This window comes from Paramisgurnus dabryanus, chromosome 23, assembly GCF_030506205.2.
Source record: "Paramisgurnus dabryanus chromosome 23, PD_genome_1.1, whole genome shotgun sequence".
NCBI lineage: Eukaryota > Metazoa > Chordata > Actinopteri > Cypriniformes > Cobitidae > Paramisgurnus > Paramisgurnus dabryanus.
In genome coordinates, this window is record NC_133359.1 from 12,056,458 (window position 1) to 12,080,789 (window position 24,332).

A 24,332-nucleotide genomic window follows, 5' to 3' on the forward strand; every position below is an offset into this window, starting at 1 on the left:
ACTGTATTTGTGATGTTTATTACAAATATACTGGAATTAAATTATTTGTTGGTGCATTATTTTTTTGTGATTATTAAACGCTATTGGTTGTGAATAAACTCTCAATATATATAATTGGGCTGGGATTAAAAGTCTATCCAGTATGTCTAATTGTATTTTCCAAGGCAGATTTTCTTAATACGACACAGAGTAATTTAACAAATGGTTTTTTACTAAGATATGGGAGAGCAGATGCCTCACGTTTCATTAAGCTCTTTGTGGCATAAAGAAAAAATCAGATATGAAATGTAGCCAATATCTAATCTCATTATTTAAAGCCAATAATATAAAAGACCAAGTTATAAAACCCACTGCTGTATGACCTCTGAGTTCTCAGACTTCAGATTTTAGCATGGAGAGCATCACACCAGCAGATACGTCCGGGATGGTACAGCCTACTATTTTTCCACGTGTGGGCTACAGCATACTTTCGTACCTCATGTTTATAAACACATTACTTTCTGTGTTTAATAACTCGCTGGTGATCGCCGTAATGCTTAAAAATGTGCATTTTCTCAATGCGATGAACGTTATTATTCTCAGCCTTGCAATCTCGGATCTTATGATCGCCACCTGCGGTTCAGCAATTGTCACCATCACGAATTATAAAGGATCTTTCTTTTTAGGGGAACCGTTCTGTGTTTTTCAGGGCTTTTCTGTGAACTACTTTGGTGAGTAATTATCAAATGTATCTTATTTGTTTAATATGCATCGTTTCATCTCATTTATATTATATTTTATAGATTTAAGACATTTATATACTGCTAAACATTTTTGACGAATTTTGATTGAGACCACAACATAAGTTTATGGCTGAATAATGACTTTACCTGGTATTGAAAAGTTTATTCCACTGACTTTTTGGAGTGAACTAACCCTTTAATGTCCACATGTATTGTATGGAAAAATGTGCAGTATGTAAATGCACAGACGTGATGACATTTTCGGGGTGAACCAACCCTTTAATATCCAAATATATTGTACTGGGGTGAACTAACCCTTTAATAGAATTGCAAGTCAATTTAACTATTTTAAAAGTTGATATAACTTAGAAAAACAAGTTGTTTAACTTAATTTGTTAAAGTAGCAAAAATATATGTTTATATAATTTTTACAATGTATCCACATTTATTGTGTTTGGGCGAACTAATACCCACATTTATTGTACACTGTAAAAAAAATCCATAGAAATTACAATGTTATTGCGGCTGTGTTGCCGGTAATATACCGTAGATTTAAATTTATGTTATTAACTGGCATGAGTTTTTCAAAGTTAAATAAATTTTAAATATTAACAAGTCTTTATCTTTACAGAATAAAACTGTACAATATCAGCCTCATGCAAAGCATTCTGGGAACCAGAAATCATCATCAACCTTTTTCTGTTTTTGCTTCAGATTTTGTTTCCCAGAATGTTTTGCTTGATCCTGTTCTTTTAGTTTTACTCTGTAAAGACAAAGACTTGTAAATGTTTAATGTTCATTTAACTTTGAACAAAATGTTGCCAGTAAAAAACATAAATTCAAATCTACGGTAAATTACCGGCAACCCAGCTGCAATTTCTACGGATTTTTTTTACAGTGTATTAAAGTGTATTCTACAGAAGTGATGACATTTTTGGGGGTAATTAACCCTTTAACACACTGTAAAAAAATGCAACTTGGTTATGCAAGTCAATTCAATTTATTATTTTAAGTTTTGACTCATGATAAGTTGACATAACTTATAAAAACAAGTTTAAGGGGTGGTTTCCCAGATAGTGATTAGCTTAAACCAGGACTAGGCCTTAGTTTAATTAGGAAATATAACTAGTGTGAACAAACATGCCTTACTAAAATCATTACTGGTGTGCATTTTAATGCTAGACAAAGGGCACTGATGTATTTAAAGATGTGTCAGTGCAAGTTGTTTTCAGTTTGGACAGCTCTTACATTTATTTCAGTCTAGGACTAGTCTAATCCTAATCCTAATGTAACATAAAAATATATGTTAATATGATATCATTTGTATCCACATTTATTGTATTGGGGCGAATGAACCCTTTAATACACAAATGCAACTTAGTTATTCAAGTCAATTCAACATATTATTTTAATGGGGACAAATCATCAAAATCGGACTTTTTCCATGTTTAAGTGCTATAATGGGTCCCCAGTGCTTCTATCAACCTCGCAAACAACCCAGTAACTTAGTTTTGGTAAACCATTCTCTGCAAGCATGCGAAAAAATAGGTCGTTTAAATTTGTCTTCCCTTGTGATGCCAGAAGGGGATAATACCGCCCCTTAATCTGCACTATCCAACCACAGCACTGCCATTTAGTGCAGATATCAGCTTATTTGCATTTAAAAGGACACATATTTTGCTCACACCTACAAAGTGGCAATTTTAAGATGTTATAATAAATTATCTATATGGGATTTTGAGCTAAAACTTCACAAAGTTTTGTGAAGTGTCCCTTTAAGTTTTGACTTGTGATAAGTTGACATAACTTATAAAAACAAGTTTAAATTGTTTAACTTGATTTTTGTCCATATATATTGTATGAAATTGTATTTTACAGAAGTGAAGAAATGTTTAGGTTAAACTAACCCTTTAATTTCTTCTAGGTTTGGTGTCTCTGTGTACTCTCACACTACTGGCATATGAACGATACAACGTTGTCTGCAAACCAATGGCCGGCTTTAAGCTGAACGTTCGCAGAAGTTGCATGGGTTTGCTGTTTGTATGGTTTTATTGCCTCTTCTGGGCTGGCGCTCCACTTTTGGGCTGGAGCTCATACGGACCTGAGGGCGTCCAGACGTCCTGCTCTTTAGGTTGGGAGGAGAGGTCCTGGAATAACTACAGCTACCTTATCTTCTACATTCTTCTTTGCTTCATCTTACCCACGGCCATCATTATATACTGCTACACCAACGTTCTTATCTCCATGAAGAAGGTAGATGACAGCTCTTATTGCAGCTCTTAAACTACATTGTTTATTTATCAGTGTTGCAGACAGTCCCATTTCACACTACATTTATGCATCTGGTAGATGCGTTTATAAAGAGCAAATGACAGTGTAGTATATCTTTGATCAGCATTTGTTATCTATGAATCAAACCGATGATTGCTCTACCATTTGAATACAATTCATCTCCTGCTTTTAGATCAACAAAAGCATTGAGCGTCAAGGTGGAAAAAACTGCCTGGAGGACAACGAACATGCATATCGGATGGTCCTGGCCATGATCACAGCCTTCTTCATCTGCTGGCTGCCTTACACTGTCATCTCTTTAGTTGTAGTTGTGAATCCAGAAATCTACATATCACCTCTGTTGGCCACCATGCCTATGTATTTTGCCAAGACCAGCCCTGTTTACAATCCTATTATCTACTTCCTGACCTATAAACGGGTGTGTACTGTTTATTTTGCTTCCAACTCTAATACAGTATGCACTAATATTTTGCCGTGTTTACAGCTAATCTTTAATATGTGTCATCTAGTTCCGGGAGTCCTCTCTGGAGATCCTGTCCTGTGGTCGATACATTCCCCGTGGTACTGCAGTGAGTCTTAATATGTGCACGGCCCAGAGGAGTCACCCAACCAGTACAAGCTGCAAGATAGTTCCAGTTTGATCTGAGGTCTGTGCATCATCATTTTTTATGTGTACCTAAAACTAAATACAGTCTGTTTAGTTTAATGCACTAAATGGTAAGAAATTTACAGATTTTGGTAACATTTTAGTTTGTTTATAAAAACAGTATGTTTTCTATTCTACACTATAAAAAAATTGGTGCATATAGCACTTAAAGCTTGTAATCATAGGGGAACCATTTGTAGTGCTATATAGCACCTATAAAGCACCTATGGAGAACCATACGGGGGTGATATAGTACCACTATAGCACCACATATGGTTCTATATAGCACAATAGGGTTCTACACAGGTACTACATATGTGGTAAATGGCACTTAAAATGGTTCCCCTATGAGTACTAACCAGTGAACCACTTTAAGTGCTATTTAGCACCGCTGTACAAACTACCAGTGCAGACTGATATAAAAAAGCAAATTAAATAACAGTAACATATTTTGAAAACAGTCAGTTTGAAAGTTTATATTTGGTTTTTAACTTGTTTTTGTAAAACTTTACTTTAATTCAATTAAATTCAAATTTATTTGTACTGCGCTTTCACAATGCACATTGTTTCAAAGCTGCTTTACAGAAAATGCACATTTACGTCAGAAAATAAAGTTGTTAGTATAAATTATGTTTTTTACAGTAAGCAAATTAACATTTGTAATATATAAACTGTAAAAAAGATTTGTTGGTTCAACTTAAAAAGTAAGTGTTCGTGCTGCCTTAAAAATGTAAAGTTAATTCAACTTATTAACACAGTTTAACTCTTTCACCGCCATTGACGAGATATCTCGTCAATCAAGAGAAACGCTTCCCCGCCAATGACGAGATTTTCCGTCTTTCCGCAATACTGCTATTATTATCCTTCCGCAACTTTTTACACCCGGAAGTATTGCCCTATGGCAAGCGGCTGCATGTCCGTGTCTGTTTTAAAGATCGCTCTGAATGGGATCTCTATGAAAAGTTCGTCACAAAAATGGAATTATCTCTGCTTTTTGCTCAAAATGTGGTGTTTTTGCAGAAACCTAACCATATTCAAAAGCTGATTACAAAAGAACCACTGAAGGTAGGAAGAAACGGTTTTTTTGAAAGCAGAGGGTCTGTTCTTTCATTTGGTATATTGTATGTTTATATATTTAAAGAAGAACATTTTCTGGAAGGCATTAAACTTTGGTGAAAATCATGAAAAACGCTGGCGCTGGCTGGCAACTTTTTTTAAAAACGCTGGCGGTGAAAGAGTTAAGAGTTTGTTTCCTCATGCTAAACAAATACAAAGTGTCAAAAAAAGCAGTTGGACGTGTTACAGAGTATTTCTGTGCCGAATGCACTTCGTCAGGGTTCGTACAAGTTTTGGAAAGTATTTTTCGATTACAGGTCCAACTGACGTTTCAGGGGTTCGCTATACGTATCACTTGTTTTTATGGGAACTTCCCCCCCGGAAAACCACGGCCACACGTCAATCAGCGGGACAGCGAGAACTGAGGACGCTAGAAGTCACTTCAAGCGACAGCTTTGTTTTATATCAAACTCAACAATGGCACGAAAGAAGAAGTGTGTTTTTGGATGTAAGGAGAAGAAAGCCAGCATTATGAAAACAATGGATGTAGTTTGTTGATCCGTGGTAGCAGCTGAGTTTTGCGTGTGTGTTTGTTTAACGCTGGATTTCATTGAAAAGTCTCAACCGGGTTATGAGTTGCATGCGGTAAGTAAAACTTCTGTGTTTTGTTGGAAATAAGTGCAAATTAAATAAACGACACGAACATGTAGTGAACCATAAGTTCTCCAGTCAGCGTTGCATAAAGTGTTGACTCGTGACTCGCTCCTCCCGCAGTCCGTAACTCCTCCTCCTTCCTATTTTTTTGTACGTTATTGTAAAGCTAATCTGTCTTTTATAAATCTGATCAAACTAAAGACTTTTCGGAAATATGAAGGATGTAATACTACTTTATATGTACTCCAAATTAACATCAGATATTCAGAAACCACGTGTGTTATGGACACTTTAAAAATATTAGTTAACTTAGTAAAAATGCTGAGTCTACTAAAATGTTGAATTAACTCAAAATAAATTTAACGCAGCACCAACATTTACTTTTTGTTGAACCAACTAATTTTTATTCATAGTGTATATAATACACATGCTATTCACTAACACTGTAACATGTAACTACATTAAACAATACTTTACAACATTTTTTATCTTAGTTACTGGTAATGTAAACATTACTAATGCATTTTTTAAAGCAAAAATTCAACATGTAAACATTAGGTTATGTACAATAAACTAACATTATCAACCAGTGAACAATTGCATTTGTATTATAAATGCTGTAACTATATATTGTCCATTGGTAGTTTGTGTCAGCAGATGCATTAACTAACTGTAAACTGTAAATTGTTAAGTGTTACCTTTACTTTTTACTATATTCCATAAAAATAATATAATACTGTATATAGATATTACAAAGATCAAGTTATCCTTAAAGGCGGAGTCCATGATGTTTGAAAGCCAGTGTTGATATTTGAAATCGCCTAAACAAACACGCCCCTACCCCAATAGAATCTGGACCTTCTGTTGATAGACCCGCCCCACACATACGCAACCCGGCATTTGATTTGATTTGATTGGCTATAAGTGTGTTTTGGTAGTCGGCCCGTCTCCTTTTCCAAACCGTTTTTCAAACATCGTGGACTCCGCCTTTAATACCCTACTGTATAAGTGCCTTTTTCCTAGATTGAAAATGGTTAAAGACATCTTACATACAGTAAAGAGAATAACATATTTCTAAATTAATCTTTCTAAATTACATTACTTTTCACTTCGATAACCAGACAATGAAGATTTATGCTAATTCTGCATAGTCTAATTAAAAAGCATGCACATTTTTGCATAATTAGATTTAAAAATATAAATCTCAGGTTTATTACAGGATTTTAAAAGCCATCACACATTTTATAAAAGGCTCAAATAATAAAAGAGCTCAGTAGCAGAAATACAGGGGATGAATTGATGAAAATCACCCTGAACCCCTGTGCCCATGTGTTGTAATTGGCAGAATTAGTTTCTGGATATGACATCTAGGAACCAGCAAACTGCTTGATAAAACACCCAAAAATCCCCGGTGACCAGGAACCCTGCAGGGTGTTAATTGCAAAAACGCAAACAAGTGAGAGCTATGGTGATGTCACGAGGGTTCAAATAAAAGGTTTAAAACTAAAGGCTCTCAGTAAGCACTCGACCGGCTATGGAGTGAACGATCATTTTCATCATCAATATGGATTTTAAAATACAATGGATTTAATTCAATTTTACATTTCACTTTTATACATGCCAATTGGAGATGAGAAGTAATTTCACTGGATTTTCAGGACATGTAAACAAAACAAATGAAAGCACGTTAGAAGTTGCATTTGTGGTGGCCAACTGTCTGGTTTTGCTTGTAACTTTGCACGTAGGAACTCTCGCCAATTTGTTTGTGACTTGGGCTGTGTACCGTCAAAAGTCACTCCAGACATCCAACAATGCACTCCTGGTGAATTTAGCTGTTATCGATACCTTACGATGCGTTATCGATTGCCCGTTGCTCCTCAATATCGCTCTAAGCGTGCGCACCGCAAAGGACTTCGGGATTGTTTTCTGTAGCGCACAGATTGCGTCTTTTTCTCTTATTTGTTGCGTGCAGTTGTTCACTTTGGGGTGCATCAGCGCAGAGAGATATCAAGCCGTCGCACGTCCGTTTAAAAACGCAGAGCGTCGGAAACGTATAACGGTGTCTATTATATTGACCTGGGTGGTGCCGATCTCAATATCGGTCCTGTGCGTGATATTTGCCAAAGACTCGCCGGTCTACGTCAGGTGTAGGGGGTGGCGCGTGCATACTTTGGACTCCTATGACACTTTTGGATTTTATATTTTGACTCCCGTCTGGTGCGTTTGTTTGGCGGTCATTGTTGGATTTTACACCCGCATATTTGTTTTGGTGAGAGCACACGGTAGGAAAATATATGATAAGGGGTCTTTTATGCCTCCTGAGAAGAAAGAAGATAAAAAGAATCAGAAAGAAGAAGAAATAAAGACAAATATTAAGAGTGATGACGAAAAGCCACAAGGTATACGTAGTAATAACGAATTTGAAAAGGAGGCGTCTGCTGGAATGATGGCATCCAATTTGGAAAAACCTTTGGATTTTGCTCCATCTAAAAATGAGACGACCACGATAGATAAACTGGATAATGTGTCTGAAAAACCTAAAGAAACAAAAGTCGCTTTTAAAGATGAACTTTCCAATGATGCAACCAATGTTTTAGATCTAGACGTTGTTGCCAAGCTGCACAGCAACAAAGAAAATCCTGGAGATATTTCTACATCACAAGGTAATGATAAATACGATGCCGTAGAGCCAAACTTCGGAGATACTGATGAAAACGTTTCTGTAACATCAACAAATGAAGACGGGGATGCAGAGCTAAACGCATGCCAAGAGCCTGCTGGGAAAACGTGTGAAGAAGGGGGTGCGGAGACAACCGACCACCAAAATCCAGCAGCTGAACTGCCTCCATCATCCACTAATGTAAAAAGTGCAAGCGCTCACCAGGATACTACAACAGAAACATCTCCAGCATCAAATGGGGATGCTCAAATCACGACAGCTCCCCAAGAGGAGATGATGGGGGCCGTCTGTATGATGCCATCCCTCGCTCAAAGAGAAAAGGGGAACACCAAGAAAGAGAGCAAACTGGCCAAACGTTCTGGATACATTATTTTCACCTTCCTCATATTTTGGATCCCACTGATTGGGACTGTGCTCCTGAATCACTTCTTTTACCAAAACAAGAATCAAACAGTGAGTCTCAGGGTACCATTATTTACACTGAAAAAAATGATTTATTCAATTTACTCAAATTTTTTAAGGTAAGTGGTCGCAATCAATTTAATTAAGCTAAAGTTTTTTGTTTTTTTCTAATTGAAATGTAGCTTAAATAAATTGATTGTGACCGCTTACCTTAAAAAAAAAAAAGAGTAAATTGAACGAATCCTTTTTTTTTAAGTGTACCGATTATTTTTTATTTTTTGACCTGGTGTTCTTCTCCTCAGTTTTCGATTTGATAATGTTTAATACTTTTGAATTTCTAGGGTCTTCCACAAGAGCTAATAAGGTCATCGCACCGTTTTTTTTTTTCAGGTTGAGGTTTTCCGACAGCTGGAAATTTTTACGGTGTCTGTGGTTTGCATGACCTCCTTCACCAACCCCATCATCTATGCAGCAGTCAACCCTCAGTTTCGCACAGAATTGTATTATTTGAAGACTAAATGGAAAGCGTATTTTATTGGTCCATAGAGGTTCTGTGAGTGTTTTTACATTTGTGGGATACACTGTAGGAGGCCGTTTATTGCTGATGGAGGTAAATGATGCTAATGCTAATATAGACAATAGGGTGAAAGAGACTTTATTACATATACTCCAAGTCATTTTTGTTAGCTTTTGCATTTTGAAAATGTAATATATATTTTTCACAATATAAATTGATACTTTGACTACCTTCTTTAAAATGTTGGACAAATCTAATGATATATTTTCTATTGTATAATGTATTATCATTATGTGATAAAGACAGGGAAACAGAAAAAGGCAGAAGATTTTAGCATACAGTATATGACCTGAATTTAGATCTACTGTGTATGTTTAAAATGGGTATTCAATGATTTTAAGTGTTGTTGCCTTGCTCTGTACCAGCAGACAAACTAAAAGTCTAAAAGTCAAAATGTATTTATTGTGTTTTGCGTAACAGACATGTTAAAGGCAGTCTGAGTAATATCTGAGTTGAACACTAGGAAGTGTAATGCACAAATATCACAATTATTAATACTAATACATCTTCAGGACAATATAATGTAACATATCCATTTGCTTTACTTAGTAAGATTCATCCTTTTAAAGGCGGGGTGAGTGATTTTTGAAAAACACACTTGTAGCCAATCAGCAGTAAGGTGCATGTCTACTAACCAACATTGTTATTGTGTATGTGTTGGTTGGGATTATTAACTCTTTCACAAAACGCTTCCCGGTTTTCCGTCTTTCCGCAATACCGCAACTTATACAACCCGGAAGTAGCGCCTCACGTGAAAGAGAAAGAACTCTGTGTATGTTTTAAAGATCGTTCTGCATTTGATCTCTATCAAAAGTCGTTTTTTTTTTTTTGAAAGCAGAGGGTCTGTTCTTTCATCTGATATATTGTTTGTTTATATATTTAAAGAAGAACATTTTCTGGAAGGCATTCAACTTTTGTGAAAATCATGAAAAATGCTGGCGCTGGCTGGCAACTTTTTAAAAAATGCTGGCGGGGAAAGAGTTAAAAGAAGGTCCAGATTCTGTTGGGGTAGGGGCGTGTTTGTTTAGGTGATTTCAAATATCAACATTGGCTTTCAGAGATCATGCACCCCGCCTTTAAATGCAATAATGTTTTGTCAGAAATATTTAGAAAATAAAGTATTAAATACAGTTAAATGAGACATCTATACACATACACCTGTACAAATTCATACCATATTATAGATGGTGAACAACACACAATACTGTACAGTAGGTACACACACACTTCTATTCATTAATACAAATACCATCAAAATATGGCTTTTCTATATGTAAACATTAGCTGTAAGGTTTCAAATAAATGAAGTTCAAGTATTGATGGACCATAAGTACCAACTTGATAGTTTTACTAGAACATAAACTAAAAATAATCTCTTTCTTTTGTAAAACACCTAATAGGTTTTATATTAAAATAAAGCTTTAAAGTAATAGTTCACCCAAAAATAATTAATTTTTAAATGTCATCATTTAAAAATTAAATGATGACAGAATTTTTATTTTTGGGTGAACTACCCCTTTATGTATTATTTCTGTACAGTCCATAATTTATTTTGCACATTATTTTTAGTAAAATATTAAATCCATAAGTTCTTTCATTGTCTCAAGCCTTCTTTTGTACCTAAGACTACAGTATATACATATTAAAGTGCTGAAATGGGTCCAGTCCTTATTGTAGAAGTGAAAAGAACTGTCAATGATATGCTAAAGGATGAATTGTTAATAGAACAGTGTAAAATTGAAAGTAACTTACAATAATCTGTCATAGTTTTTTGTTTCAAACACCATAAATGCGGCGAGCTGCAATGTTTGATATTCTCAGCATCCAGGAGGAGAGGGTGCGAAGAAATACAGTGCAAGTAGGATAAAATAAACCACTACCAGAGCAGTACCTGATAATACAACACAAATACACAAAAGACCTTTAAATAAGCTTCAGTGAAAAGCATTCAATTAAATAGGTTTTTGTAAATGTAGCGCTTACCTTGAAAGTAATCAGATTTTCCATCCATAAAACTATAGTTGACAACAATAACACTGAAGATGCTGGCCCATAGGTGCAGGTCACTGAAGAGGAGTACAAACCCAACATCCTGTTCCAGAATTAAACAATAATAAAAAATTAATCACATCAGACAATAATATTTGTGACCCATGTCATAAGTCGCATGGGTTTTTAACTTTTTTAACTCATTCCCTGCCAGCCTTTTTAAAAAGTTGCCACCCAGCATTATTTGTAGTTTTCACAAAATGCCTTCCAGGAAAATTTTCTTCTATAAATAATAAACATACAAATATATCAAATGAAAGAACAGACCCTCTGCTTTAAAAAAAACCTGTTTCATATTATCTTCATTTGTTCTTTTTTTATAACCTCTTAAATATGGGTAGGTTTCTTCAAAAATACAAATTTTGTTAGAGATCAAATTCAGAACGATTATCAAAACATAGACGGAGTTTAAAATGAAATTTGTTTTTGCTTCAGTTTTTTTATAAATTGGGTAAGATTGCCATCTAGTGGAAACAGAGGGATTACAGATTACCGTAAAAACTCGTCAGGAAAGCATCATTGGCAGGGAAATGTTTTCTTTTAATTGACGAGATAACTTGTCAATGGCGGGGAAAGAGTTAATGCCAAAAATTATCAGGATATTAAGTAAAGATCATGTTCCATGAAGATATTTTGTAAATTTCCTACCGTAAATATATAAAACATTTAGGGGCGGTTTCCCGGACAGTGGATTAAACTAATCCTAGACTAAAATAAATGTAAGAGCTGTCCAAACTGAAAACAACTTGCACTGACATATCTTAAAAAACATCAGTGCTTTTTGCCTCAAAAACAATGCACAAAAGTAATGTTTTTAGTAAGGCATGTTTGTTAAAACTAGTTATATTTCCTAATAAAACTAAGGCCTAGTCCTGGTTTAAGCTAATCTCTGTACGGGAAACCACCCCTTATTTATCCTTAGTAAAATGTGTTGCTAATGACTTAAAGGAATAGTCAATTTTCTTAAAAGAAAAATCCAGATAATTTACTCACCACCATGCCATCCAAAATGTTGATGTTTTTCTTTGTTCAGTCGTGAAGAAATTATTTTTTTTGAGGAAAACATTGCAGGATTTTTCTCATTTTAATAGACTTTAATAGACACCAACAATTAATACTTAACTCAACACTTAACAGTTTTTTTCAACTGAGTTTCAAAGGACTATAAACTATCCCAAACGAGGCATAAGGGTCTTATCTAGCGAAACGATTGTCATTTTTGACAAGAAAAATAACAAATATACACGTTTATACCACAATTTCTCGTCTAGATCCGGTCCAGCGCGACCTAACGTAAATGCGTAGTGACGTAGGGAGGTCACGTGTTACATATATAAAACTCACATTTGCGGACCATTGTAAACAATAAACTGACACCAAGACATTAATTAGTATCAGTTGACATACAACAATTTAGGAACGGTCCTCTTTCAACACACTTGTAAACACTGGGGCAGGGTTTCGCGTTCGTCCTCTGTGACCTCTTGACGTCATGACGTATTGCGTGAGGTCACGTTGACGCTTTCAGGACTGGATCTAGACGAGAAATTGTGGTTTAAAAGGATATATTTGTTATTTTTCTTGTCAAAAACGAAAATCGTTTCGCTAGATAGGACCCTTATGCCTCGTTTGGGATCGTTTATAGTCCTTTGAAACTCCGTTGAAAAAAACTGTTAAGTGTTGAGTTAAGTATTAATTGTTGGTGTCTATTAAAGTCCATTAAAATGAGAAAAATCCTGCAATGTTTTCCTCAAAAAACATAATTTCTTCTCGACTGAACAAAGAAAGACATCAACATTTTGGATGATATGGTGGTGAGTAAATTATCTGGATTTTTCTTTTAAGAAAATGGACTATTCCTTTAATTTGGTCAATTTTAAAGCCGATTTTCCCAGTATTTCAATTTTTTCGCACCCTCAAATTCCAGATTTTTAAATAGTTGTATCCCGGCCAAATATTTTCCTATCCTAACAAACCATACATCAATGGAAAGCTTATTTATTCAGATAATCTTAATAAAAAAAAAATCGACCCTTGTGACTGATTTTGTGGTCCATGGTCACATATCACAAACATCCTTGCACTGAGCGTTCTGCAGGGTTTTCCACACTTTCTGACCAATGAACTTACATAACTTACAAAAAATGAACAAAGCGTAGTTTGTTATTACTTTATATAGAGAAATATCTAAATGATCAAATAGTTTAGAATAACCACAAAAAATATCTTTAAATGACCAAGACTACAATTAATAACATGACATTTCAAGCTATGAAAAACACTACTAAAATTCCCTGATTTTTGAATTTTCCATGATTGTGGGAACCTGTATCTTTGACAGTGAATTGCATTCATCTTTATAAAATCCCAAAAGTCTTCAAGAAAGGTGAAACCACAAGAAATAGGATGATTACTGTAGGTTTAAAGATGTCAAATCCAAATCCACTCACATAAAAGACGTTGAATAAAACCAGGATCGGTATCTGAATCATGCACACTTGCACAGCGATGCAGCTTCCAACCTCGAAACTGTAAAATAAAACATTTAACATGCATTTATCACACTGAAGAGGAACCAGTTCAAAGTGAACCTGACTGGAGTTTCATCTCTATGGCTCTAAAAAGGAAACCGACCTCAAGCTGATTTTATTTTGGAGAGCAAACTGGATTCCATTGACGATTTCTGGTATTTCAGGAACCATGGCTAAAACAGTCACACCTATAAAATACTGATATAAAGAGAAATGTCAAAACAGATCAAAGAAATCATTTACTGTCTGTCCGACTGACTGTCTGTGTGCGAGAAGTATTAACCTGAGATATAGATGGATAATTGAGTATAGGCTGAATGTGTTCAGTGGTCAGATCGGCACAGGCAGACATCAGAACTGTGGCGATGATCAGGATGAGTAAAGATCTCCAGCGGGACCAGTGCACTGATGCTCCTAGATGACCTGCTGTGATCAAACACACACACAGACGTCAGGTCTCATATCCCACTGACTTCTGAAATTAAACTAATTATAATGATTATGACCACTGGTACATGCAAGAGATCATTCACACAGAGCACATGTTCCCTTCTGCTCCGTTCTGCTTTGTCTAGCTGTTTTAAAGCCTGTGAGACTGGTCCCTTACTGAGATCATCACAGATAAAGAGAGTACAGTAATATGAGAATAAAACAGTAAAATAACAGAATATTTAAGAAGTTTCTCAAGTTAAGATTTAAAAATTTTTAACTACTTGTTAAGTGTAAATATTGCTTTTCCACTTTTGCTTGTACACAAAAGATATTTTTGATTATGTTGACACTAAACGCATTACGGTACATTCACACAGGGCAAAGCATTAACGCTTCTAATTTACTTTAATGGGTGATGTCATGCGTTGCCGAACTGAATTGTGGATCCGTCAATGTCGCATCACTGCCGTTGTTCACGGCAGAAGTTGTACATTTCTCAACTTTTCAAGTGCCAACGCGTGCGTCAACCAATCAGATCGCCTTATGCAAGCAATCTAGTGCGAGCCAGCCAATTACGTTTGTGCAATACCGGAGCATCTGATGCGAACACTGTGATTGGCTGTTGGCCACGCTTCCGACAAGCCTTCCTTCAAGCATTAATGCTTTCGCCTGGTGTGAATGTACTGTAAGAGATTATTGATTTCTGTAGCTTAACATGGCATTAGCAGCACCAAGGTCTTGGGTTTGATTCCACTTGAATTAACTTTAAGTCGCTGTGGATAACAGTGTTAGCCAAATGTGACATTAAAGGGTTAAAAGTGCATTAAAGGGTTAATCTAGCCAAAAATTCAAATTACCCCAATGATTTATTCACTGTCAAGCCATCATTGATGTATGTTTATCTTTTTATTCAGACAAACACAATTGAAGTTATATAAGAAAATGTCCTGCCAGTTCCAAGCTTTATAATTGTGGTAAATGGTGCTTCTGATTTCAGGCCCAAAAAAGTATATCCGAAGCTAGTTATTTAAATATGTAAAGTTTTAAATATTGATATTTTTCTTACAAAATCGCATCCATTGCCATCAAAGGCCTTTATTAACTGGAGCCATGTGGATTACTTCTGTGAAGGATGGGTGGACTTTTTTGGGCTTGAAATCCGAAGCACCATTTACTATTATTAAAAAAAAATTATTGTGTGTGTCTGAAAAAAGATAATCGTATACATCAAGGATGGTTTGAGGGTGAACTATCTCTCCAATTTTTTGTTGAACTATCCACCCATTATAGTTAAAAGATAGTTATTTTAGTTTGTAAAGTTTTAAAGGCGGAGTGCATGATCTCTGAAAGTCAATGTTGATGTTTGAAATCACCTAAACAAACACGCACCTACCCCAATTGAATTGGAACTTTCTTTTGATAGACCCACCCCACACATATGCAACCCAGTCAACGATGTCAGTTAGTAGACACGCCCCTTTACTGCTGATTGGCTACAAGCCACAGAGTTTTTCAAAAATCATGCACCCTGCCTTTAAATATTGATATTTTTCTTACAAAATCACATTTATTGCTCGAAGGCGGCCTTTATTAACCCCACTGAGCCGTGTGGATTACTTCTGGCAAGGATGGGTGGACTTTATTGGGCTTGAAATCTAAAGCACCATATACTACCAATATAAAGAACATTTTCTTATATAACTCAGATTGTGTTTGTCTGAAAAAAAAAGATAATCATATACATCGAGGATGGCTTCAGGGATGGCTTTAACAATGGTGCCTTCATTTAGAATTAAAAGCACAGGACTTCAACATATCTATAATATTTTTATTACATAGTTTGATACAAACTCACCACCAGTTCCATCACCAACATGAATGTCATAAATGTACGAATGAGTTTTGAGAGTAAAGATGAGGCCGATGATGTAGGACACAGGTAGGAGAACACAAACGGTGTACACCAGAGGCCTGAGAACATAAAGAAAATCTTTAAAAATATTACCAATGAATACATGCGAGACGAAATTAAAGTAACTTACTCAACGTGACTGTGAAACAGGCTGTAGTTATTTTCACTCTAGTGAATGAAAAAGAAATCGTGAACAATGGGCCGATATTATTTCGATTTTGTAAGATGACACGTTTGAAATCTCACCAGGTCATAGTGACAGCTTTTACATGTGAAGGATCCAGTGCTGTTAGATCTTGTAGAGTTGGTACAGTCCTCACATATTAGATTCCCATAAGCTTTAGAGAAGAGAGTGGGAGCAAACACTCCTAAACAAACAAGACACCACATTGACACATGTTATCAACTGCGAATGATGTCATCTTTAATTAAAAAGTGCTCCTATAGCTCAGTGGTACAGCATTGCATTAGCAGCGCAAAATTTAATGGGTTCGAAAATGTTGGCTACAATGCTAACGGCTGCTAAATGCATAAATGTAATTAACATACAAACAGGATTGTGCCTAACAGTGCATGACATCTTACCTCCTATTGATATAAAGAGCAGAGAGGAGCTGACACCTGCTGAGCGACTGTTAAACCTCTGTTCCCTGTGCTTGATGCCTCCGATTATCATACATATCCCCTGAAAAAGAGAAATGTAATACCTGTGTATTGTGCACTTTGCATATCTGAAAGTCTCCTTATGGGTAACATACTGGTATAAAAAGTATGCAGCCCAGCAGGGTCCCAGTAAGAGCCGCTTTTACGATCTCCTGCAGGCATGTATTTTTCTGACGGTGACCTCTGACCAAGGCTGTGATGTAAAAGGTTAACTCCGTGATGGAGCCGAACGTAGCGTTCACCACGGCACCGACAGCAAAGTTGCTCTGAGCGGATATACTAAGAATAGAGAATGTGACAATTAGGTACTGCATACATTTCCTTTCAGTGGTATTAGTTGTGTTTGCTGTGCCTCCTTACCTAGCGATGCCCATGCCAATGTAATAGGAGAGAGGGATGATGGAGCTGACGGCTGTGGCAAATTTGACTTCAGAACTAGCAAACTGGTTTGTTTGGTCAACATAACCAATCACTAGTGACACTATAACTAATGGTAAGAGATCTAAAGTGATACTATGTAAGGATGTTATTATAAAAAATGTAAAGCATTTTCATTAACAACAATAAAAAAAGCTCTTAATAATTCATCATTTGCAATTTTTCTAGTTGCATCTTCAGTGATTCTGTTTACTCTGTCTTCTCCAAAGAAATATATTTTTTTTGCCAAAAAAAAGCATGCACTTAGAGGGTTTTGCAGCGAAAGTCAAATTTGTTAAAGGATTAGTCAATTTTCTAAAAAAATAAAATAAAAATCTGGTTAATTTACTCACCACCATGTCAACCAAAATGTTGATGTCTTTCTTTGTTCAGTCAAAAAGAAATTATGTTTTTTGAGAAAAACATTCCAGGATTTTTCTAATTTTAATGGACTTTAATAGACCCCAACACTTAACAGTTTTAATGCAGTTTAAAATTGCAGTTTCAAAGGACTCTTAATTAGCCCAAACAAGGCATAAGGGTCTTATCTAGCGAAACGATTATCATTTTTGACAAGAAAAATAAAAAATATGCACTTTTAAAACACAAATTCTTGTCTTCCTTCGTTCGTGTGACACGCCAGTGCAATCTCACATTGATGACGTATGCGAAACTACACCCCAGTGTTTACAAGTGTAGAGAAAGAGGATCGTTCTGACGTTGTTGTATGTCGAATGATACTAATTAATGTCTTTGGGTCAGTTTATTGTTTAAAATGGCCCGCAAATGTGCATTTAATAAATGTAACACGTGACCTTTAGACGTCATTACGCAATTACATGAGGTCGCGCTGGCGCGTCACACAGCCGGAGGAAGACGAGAAGATGTAGTTTAAAAGTGCATATTTTTTAATTTTCTTGCCAAAAATGTCAATCGTTTCACTAGATAAGACCCTTATACCTCGTTTGGGATCATTTAGAGTCCTTTGAAGCTGCGTTGAAACTGCAATTTTAAACTGCATTAAAACTGTTAAGTGTTGGGGTCCATTAAAGTCTATTAAAATTAGAAAAATCCTGGAATGTTTTCCTCAAAAAACAAAATTTCTTCTCGACTTAACAGAGAAAGACATCAACATTTTGGATGACATGGTGGTGAGTAAATTATCTGGATTTTTTTAAGAAAGTGGACTTATCCTTTAAATACCAATTTAAATTTGTTAAAGTTAAATAAAGTTAAAGCCTGACAAAAATTCTCATTTACAAGAAACAGGTCAGATGCACTAAGAGGGTTTTGCATCTGAAATCATCAATTGTTAATTTTTTATTATCTCATGATAGATACCATATGCATTAGTTAGTGTTAACTTATATAACTATATTGTAAATCAGAGCTATTTAACTCTATTCTCAAAAGTCTACTGTCATGCATAGTTTAGTTTTAACCCTATTCAAACACATCTGCCAATATTTTGAATGTTCTGAAGACAAATCCCTGTGTTACATTATATAGGTTGGAGCGAAACAATGCAGGACAGTGGCATTGTAAAGTGTTGCCCAATTTCCATAAAGTCAAACATTTAGTTTAGTTAAATGGCAAACAACATGTGATTCTCATTTTTACGTAAGGCTAAATAGAGACAATAATTAACATTTGAGTGCTTGATGTTCAGGATACTAACAGCAAAAACATTGATCCCATCCACTGTGTACTTATAATAGTAGAGGTTCACTGCATGATAGCAGCACAGAATGACTTGGTCTTCCTCATCCTGAACCTGAATTATAAAACACACAAATGATCAGTGAATGTGAATCTCTTATTTTAAGACATACTGTACTGTGCAAAAGTCTTACACCACCATGCCACCATTAGACTTGTATTCTAATAAAGAAGATACAAAAAACAACAACCAGAAAATCCATAATTTTTTTATTCAATATTAAGAAAAGAAAATTATAATCTAAAGTCTTGAGTATTTAGTGTGAGCTCCTCTTACACGAGCAATAGCATGAACCAGCAGGCTCTCATAAACCAAAATATATAAGAATAGTATTTAAAATGAGCTAAAACAACATAGCTGGTAGTGGCTTATGACTTTTGCACAATACTGTAGGTTCCACTTTATTGATAGACTTTTGCCTTTTTATGAACTAACTGGGTTCTCACCTCTGTGACTTGGCTAATATGAATATATTCAGGGTTTACGAGCAAGATGCTGTGTAAGGTCTTGGCGCTCATCTTTGCAACAGGGATTGTAAAAACCAGCAGCCAGGAGATCAAGCACACTAAAGAGTGTGTGAGGGCCAGGATAGGGTAACCCACCAACAGCCACACGTATGTGCTCACATGACACTGAAAACAAATAAGATCCATTTTAAATGAGCAAGTGCATGGGTAAGCTTTGGCTATGTAGTTTAGTTTAATGTATGGGTATCCTGCTAATCCACCATAGACGTTTGTAAATCTGTTTCACATGTATGTCTCACCCAATAGCGGTCCTCCTGTAGATTTCCTGTCGATTCATCTATGGGCTCCTCCACGGGTGTTGGCAGTAACAGAGAAGATGGCTTTCCATCCTCCTCTGCCTCTACAGAAGTGCCATCCTGGAAGATCATCACACTGAGTGTTGGCACTGAAACATCGACCTGAAAACAACAACATTTTGTTCAATATAATTTCCAAACATTATCTATCAAAAAGCTTGCATTTGCTTGATTTTCATGGTGGCAGGGCAGAGATTTTCAAATAAACAGGGAAATTAAAGTCTAAAGAGACTTTGTGTGCAATGCGACTCATGAAGATCATAAGGTCTATGATGACAGGACTGTGGGGCAAAGCATGTAAATTGCATTTAGATATAAAAAGAAATGCAACCTTTTGAATGGCTTTCCCAAATGGCCACAGAAAATAGCAGGACAATCTCCAACAGAGTTTCCCTGAAAGAGTAAAATGACCCCTTTGTCATCCTTCGAAAAATGCCACTTAATATTCTGCTAATTTCACTTAAGTTGAAGTTTTTATTCAAGTAATTCAAGGTACAGTATGCATGTTATCAACTTGTTGTGTTAGCAATGAAGAGGTCACGGGGGATTTATCAATTGCCTAATGATAAAAAGTTTTTAAACTTGAATGCACTGTACTGTAAGTCACTTTGGATTAAAGCATCTGTCAAATGGATAAAATATCAAATGTAAATGTGAATGTGTTTCCTGGGAATTGAACCCACAGCTTTGCTCCACCAGTTGAGCTACATAAACTAGAACCAGCACTTACCGTATGGTATTCCTATAACTGTGAGGAACATTAGGACACCAACAATAACATAAACCAGGGAAATCCACCAGCCAAACAGGAACACATAAAGTATATTGCCAGCATTGAACAATGAACCCACTGAAACACAAGAAAAAGAAGACCGTATAAATAAAGTGGGAATAAATCTTGGTACGGTTGAAATTCACTTTTTTATTGGAATTTCCTTTTTAGCCATACAAGATGTGTGTCTTTGTTACAGTATGTGATAAAAAAAAACATATTGTACCTATAATACAGGAGGGAATGTAAGAGCAACTTGGTCTGACCTGAGTAAGGTTTAATAACGTTTAGCTCAGAGTAAAGCTCCTTCACAACATCAGATCTCTCTTCCAGGGGTCGCTCTGTCACATGACTTTTCCATTTCCTGAATCCAAACTAAACATGTACACAAACAAACAGGACAGTAGAAGACTGAAGAATTAAAAAATAACAACATTAGGATCAATGCATCTAAATCATAAAATCCTGTGAAATCCCAGCTAGTTATTTATTTGGGTTTGATTATTTTCTACACAAAATGATCCTACGTAATGTAAAGAACATTCTGTGAAAAATACACTCACCCAAAGGATTATTAGGAACACCATACTAATACTGTGTCTGACCCCCTTTTGCCTTCAGAACTGCTTTAATTCTACGTGGCATTGATTCAACAAGGTGCTGAAAGCATTCTTTAGAAATGTTGGCCCATATTGATAGGATAGCATCTTGCAGTTGATGGAGATTTGTGGGATGCACATCCAAGGCACGAAGCTCCCATTCCACCACATCCCAAAGATGCTCTATTGGGTTGAGATCTGGTGACTGTGGGGGCCATTTTAGTACAGTGAACTCATTGTCATGTTCAAGAAACCAATTTAAAATGATTCAAGCTTTGTGACATGGTGCATTATTCTGCTGGAAGCAGCCATCAGAGAATGGGTACATGGTGGTCATAAAGGGATGGACATGGTCAGAAACAATGCTCAGGTAGGCCGTGGCATTTAAACGATGCCCATTTGGCACTAAGGGGCCTAAAGTGTGCCAAGAAAACATCCCCCACACCATTTCACCACCACCACCAGCCTGCACAGTGGTAACAAGGCATGATGGATCCATGTTCTCATTCTGTTTATGCCAAATTCTGACTCTACCATCTGAATTTCTCAACAGAAATCGAGACTCATCAGACCAGGCAACATTTTTCCAGTCTTCAACTGTCCAATTTTGGTGAGCTTGTGCAAATTGTAGCCTCTTTTTCCTATTAGTAGTGGAGATGAGTGGTACCCGGTGGGGTCTTCTGCTGTTGTAGCCCATCCACCTCAAGGTTGTGCGTGTTGTGGCTTCACAAATGCTTTGCTGCATACCTCGGTTGTAACGAGTGGTTATTTCAGTCAAAGTTGCTCTACTATCACCTTGAATCAGTCAGCCCATTTTCCTTTGACCTCTAGCATCAACAAGGCATTTTCGCCCACAGGACTGCTGCATACTGGATGTTTTTCCCTTATACTCAGACCGGCCCGTCTGACACCAACAACCATGCCATGCTCAGAATTGCTTAAATCACCTTTCTTTCCCATTCTGACATTAAGTTTGGAGTTCAGGAGATTGTCTTGACCAGGACCGCACCCCTAAATGCATTGAAGCAACTGCCATGTGATTGGTTGATTAGATAATTGCATTAATGAGAAATTAAACAGGTGTTCCTAATAATCCTTTAGGTGAGTGTAACTTTGATATCTTTAATATTGACTGAGTAAGGTCATGACAAAGACTGAAATTAATACAGTATTTGAATAATGACAAATTAGCCTGGATTTCACAGACAGGGTCCACTGTATCTTCTAGTATCCCCAAAATTACCTTATAATTATTTGCAAGTTTTTGTGCCTCCACTTCATTTTCTGCACTTATCGTAGTCTTGCACGGGTTCTCGTCCCAGGTTTCATCACCAAGACTGCATGCTGAACAAATCATAAGATTTTTAAAGTATGAAAAGTATATACCAGAAGTAGATATATAACAGGAGTAAATATACCCGTTTACAAATGTAAATGGGGTCTCACTTCTCTTGGGTTGTTTAGATGTATGGGCGCCATCACCAGCATCTGAGTGCACATGAGCTACACAAACCCTGTCACCGCATGGGAAATGAACTCCAACTCCATTATGATCCTCCAAAAGATCGGAGGAAAGAGATACAATGGGTTCTGCAAAATTAAAGTGTATCACAAATCAGAGAGTTTATAGACACTATTAAGCAAACAGGATACAAATGATTACGATATATTTAAGATAATGTCTCAAAACTACATTTCTTTTCACAAATTGTTTAATCATGTAGACACATCACATCCAAATGTCGCGTTTCCCCATAAATGAAACGATGCATTTTAACTAAGCACTGCTAGTGCTCTCCAAATGTTAACTTAGATGTTGTAGCGGATTAAATCAGATCTAGTCAAAGAAATGAAACCATCAGACAGGACACAGTATACAGATACTTTAGGGAAGTGTGTACTGCATGCGGTGTGTATTTCAAAAACAGATGAACTTTAATTTGTTTTCATCCTTGAATAAAATGAGGCAAAATAATGCATTGATGCTTATATAACTGGAGTTAGATTTTACAATTAATAGCAGTTTGATTAAATAATCGCTTACTGTAATTGCTTGTTATAGATTAGAATACTACATTTAAGTCTGTCTCTTTACATCAACAGTTTACGCCCGCGTTAAAGCCTTTATTGTTGTATTGTTTACCTTGTTTTTCTGTATCTGCCCCGAGTTTTCTTCGTCTCGTCTCTACATTCGCTGTCATTTCAGCTCATTCTCCGACTTCGCTTGCTAAGTCTCTCAAGTGACAGTAGTGTAATGTTTCAGTAATCTACCTCATGTGATTCAAACGCACTTGCAGCGAGCGATTTTGGCTAGAAGGGATACAGCTACGGACTAAGTCTCGCGAGATGATGGGTTTTGGGTTAGGTTTGTGGGTAACGTTAGGATTAGGATGAAAAAGCGGTTCTGGGCTTGATTCGATACAGATACGAATTAATCTGTGGAATTTGGGGTTTAGGATTTGGATAAAAACAGCGCTCATCCGGCGAGATTTCGGCGATTGCTGTATCCCTTCTAGCCATTACCGCAGCGAGCGGATCGCGGAGACTTGTGGGAAATGTAATTCATCTTCGAGCTGATTTAAATTTTAAACATTCTCAGGAAAAAATCAGGATGAAATTTTGATATCAACGATTACATTTTTACTAGATAATTCTTGATATCAGAAATATTTTTATTTATTATTTTTCCACTAGTAAACGTGAATTTTCCAGCATTGACGTCAGAAATGATTACGCATTATTGATATCAAAACTTGGATTTTAATCTTACTCTTCATACATGTAATGCAATTTGTAGTAGTATAATTTTAAAATAACATGTAATGCATTTGCAAGCTGATTAAACTTAAAATAATGAACAGAATATGACCTTGTGATATCAATAATTCCTGATATCAGTAATGTAGGGGCTGTTGACTAGTGACAATGGTAGTTCTTGAAATTAACAGTGACATCAGCACTCACAAAATTAAATTTCAACTAGTAAAACCCACAATTATTGAAATTTTTAATAACATTTTCACTACTTAAAAATACTTCACTGATCTGCCATTCAGATTCAGAGATCTCAATAATTTATTACTAGTTGAAATTCCACTTTTACATATCAGAAATGCACTTTTTACTAGTAAAAAACATTTTTTATCAAACATTTTGTGATCAAAAACTGAACTACTAGGACTAATGTTCACTAGTAACACTTGCAAATTCTGATATCTGTAAAATGATTGTTAGTAAGGAAGACATTTTAGATTGAACACTAGCGGTTTAAAAAATTAAATATTTATTTTAAATATCTTTCACAAACGTGATAGCAAGCATTCCAAAATAAAATTCAGACACCTGACTCTTACTTTGTCCACCCATGACAAAATAACAATGATTA

At 36.0% G+C, this 24,332-nt stretch overlaps 3 protein-coding genes across 4 annotated transcripts; 2 read left to right on the top strand and 1 right to left on the bottom strand.

Annotated features, from left to right (window-relative positions):
* The first annotated feature begins 384 nt into the window (after positions 1 to 384).
* Positions 385 to 9,010, top strand: parietopsin. Its single transcript, XM_065291807.2, has 5 exons — positions 385 to 710; positions 2,647 to 2,975; positions 3,187 to 3,432; positions 3,524 to 3,661; positions 8,843 to 9,010. Exons 1-4 carry the CDS (start codon positions 392 to 394, stop codon positions 3,653 to 3,655), a joined length of 1,026 nt encoding a protein of 341 aa, XP_065147879.1. The 5' UTR covers positions 385 to 391; the 3' UTR covers positions 3,656 to 3,661; positions 8,843 to 9,010.
* Positions 6,366 to 8,854, top strand: LOC135781377 (uncharacterized). The gene has a single exon (XM_065291806.2). It carries the CDS (start codon positions 7,001 to 7,003, stop codon positions 8,573 to 8,575), a length of 1,575 nt encoding a protein of 524 aa, XP_065147878.1. The 5' UTR covers positions 6,366 to 7,000; the 3' UTR covers positions 8,576 to 8,854.
* A 77-nt stretch (positions 9,011 to 9,087) lies between the features above and the next one.
* On the bottom strand, positions 9,088 to 23,257 carry cax2 (cation/H+ exchanger protein 2). Of its 2 annotated transcripts, none has more exons than XM_065291803.1 (20): positions 23,091 to 23,257; positions 22,394 to 22,537; positions 22,191 to 22,291; positions 20,615 to 20,723; positions 20,307 to 20,426; positions 19,908 to 19,969; positions 19,520 to 19,678; positions 19,200 to 19,385; positions 18,708 to 18,807; positions 16,977 to 17,118; positions 16,712 to 16,895; positions 16,539 to 16,638; positions 16,200 to 16,321; positions 16,084 to 16,121; positions 15,900 to 16,012; positions 13,893 to 14,035; positions 13,713 to 13,807; positions 13,529 to 13,607; positions 11,013 to 11,121; positions 9,088 to 10,920 (listed from the first exon to the last, which is right to left on the bottom strand). In XM_065291803.1, the coding sequence occupies exons 1-20, from the start codon at positions 23,146 to 23,148 to the stop codon at positions 10,847 to 10,849; spliced, it is 2,238 nt and encodes a 745-aa protein (XP_065147875.1). In that variant the 5' UTR covers positions 23,149 to 23,257; the 3' UTR covers positions 9,088 to 10,846. The 2 variants fall into 2 exon arrangements, with proteins under 2 accessions (XP_065147875.1, XP_065147874.1); XM_065291802.1 differs by having other exon boundaries at positions 15,897 to 16,012.
* Positions 23,258 to 24,332: the final 1,075 nt, after the last annotated feature.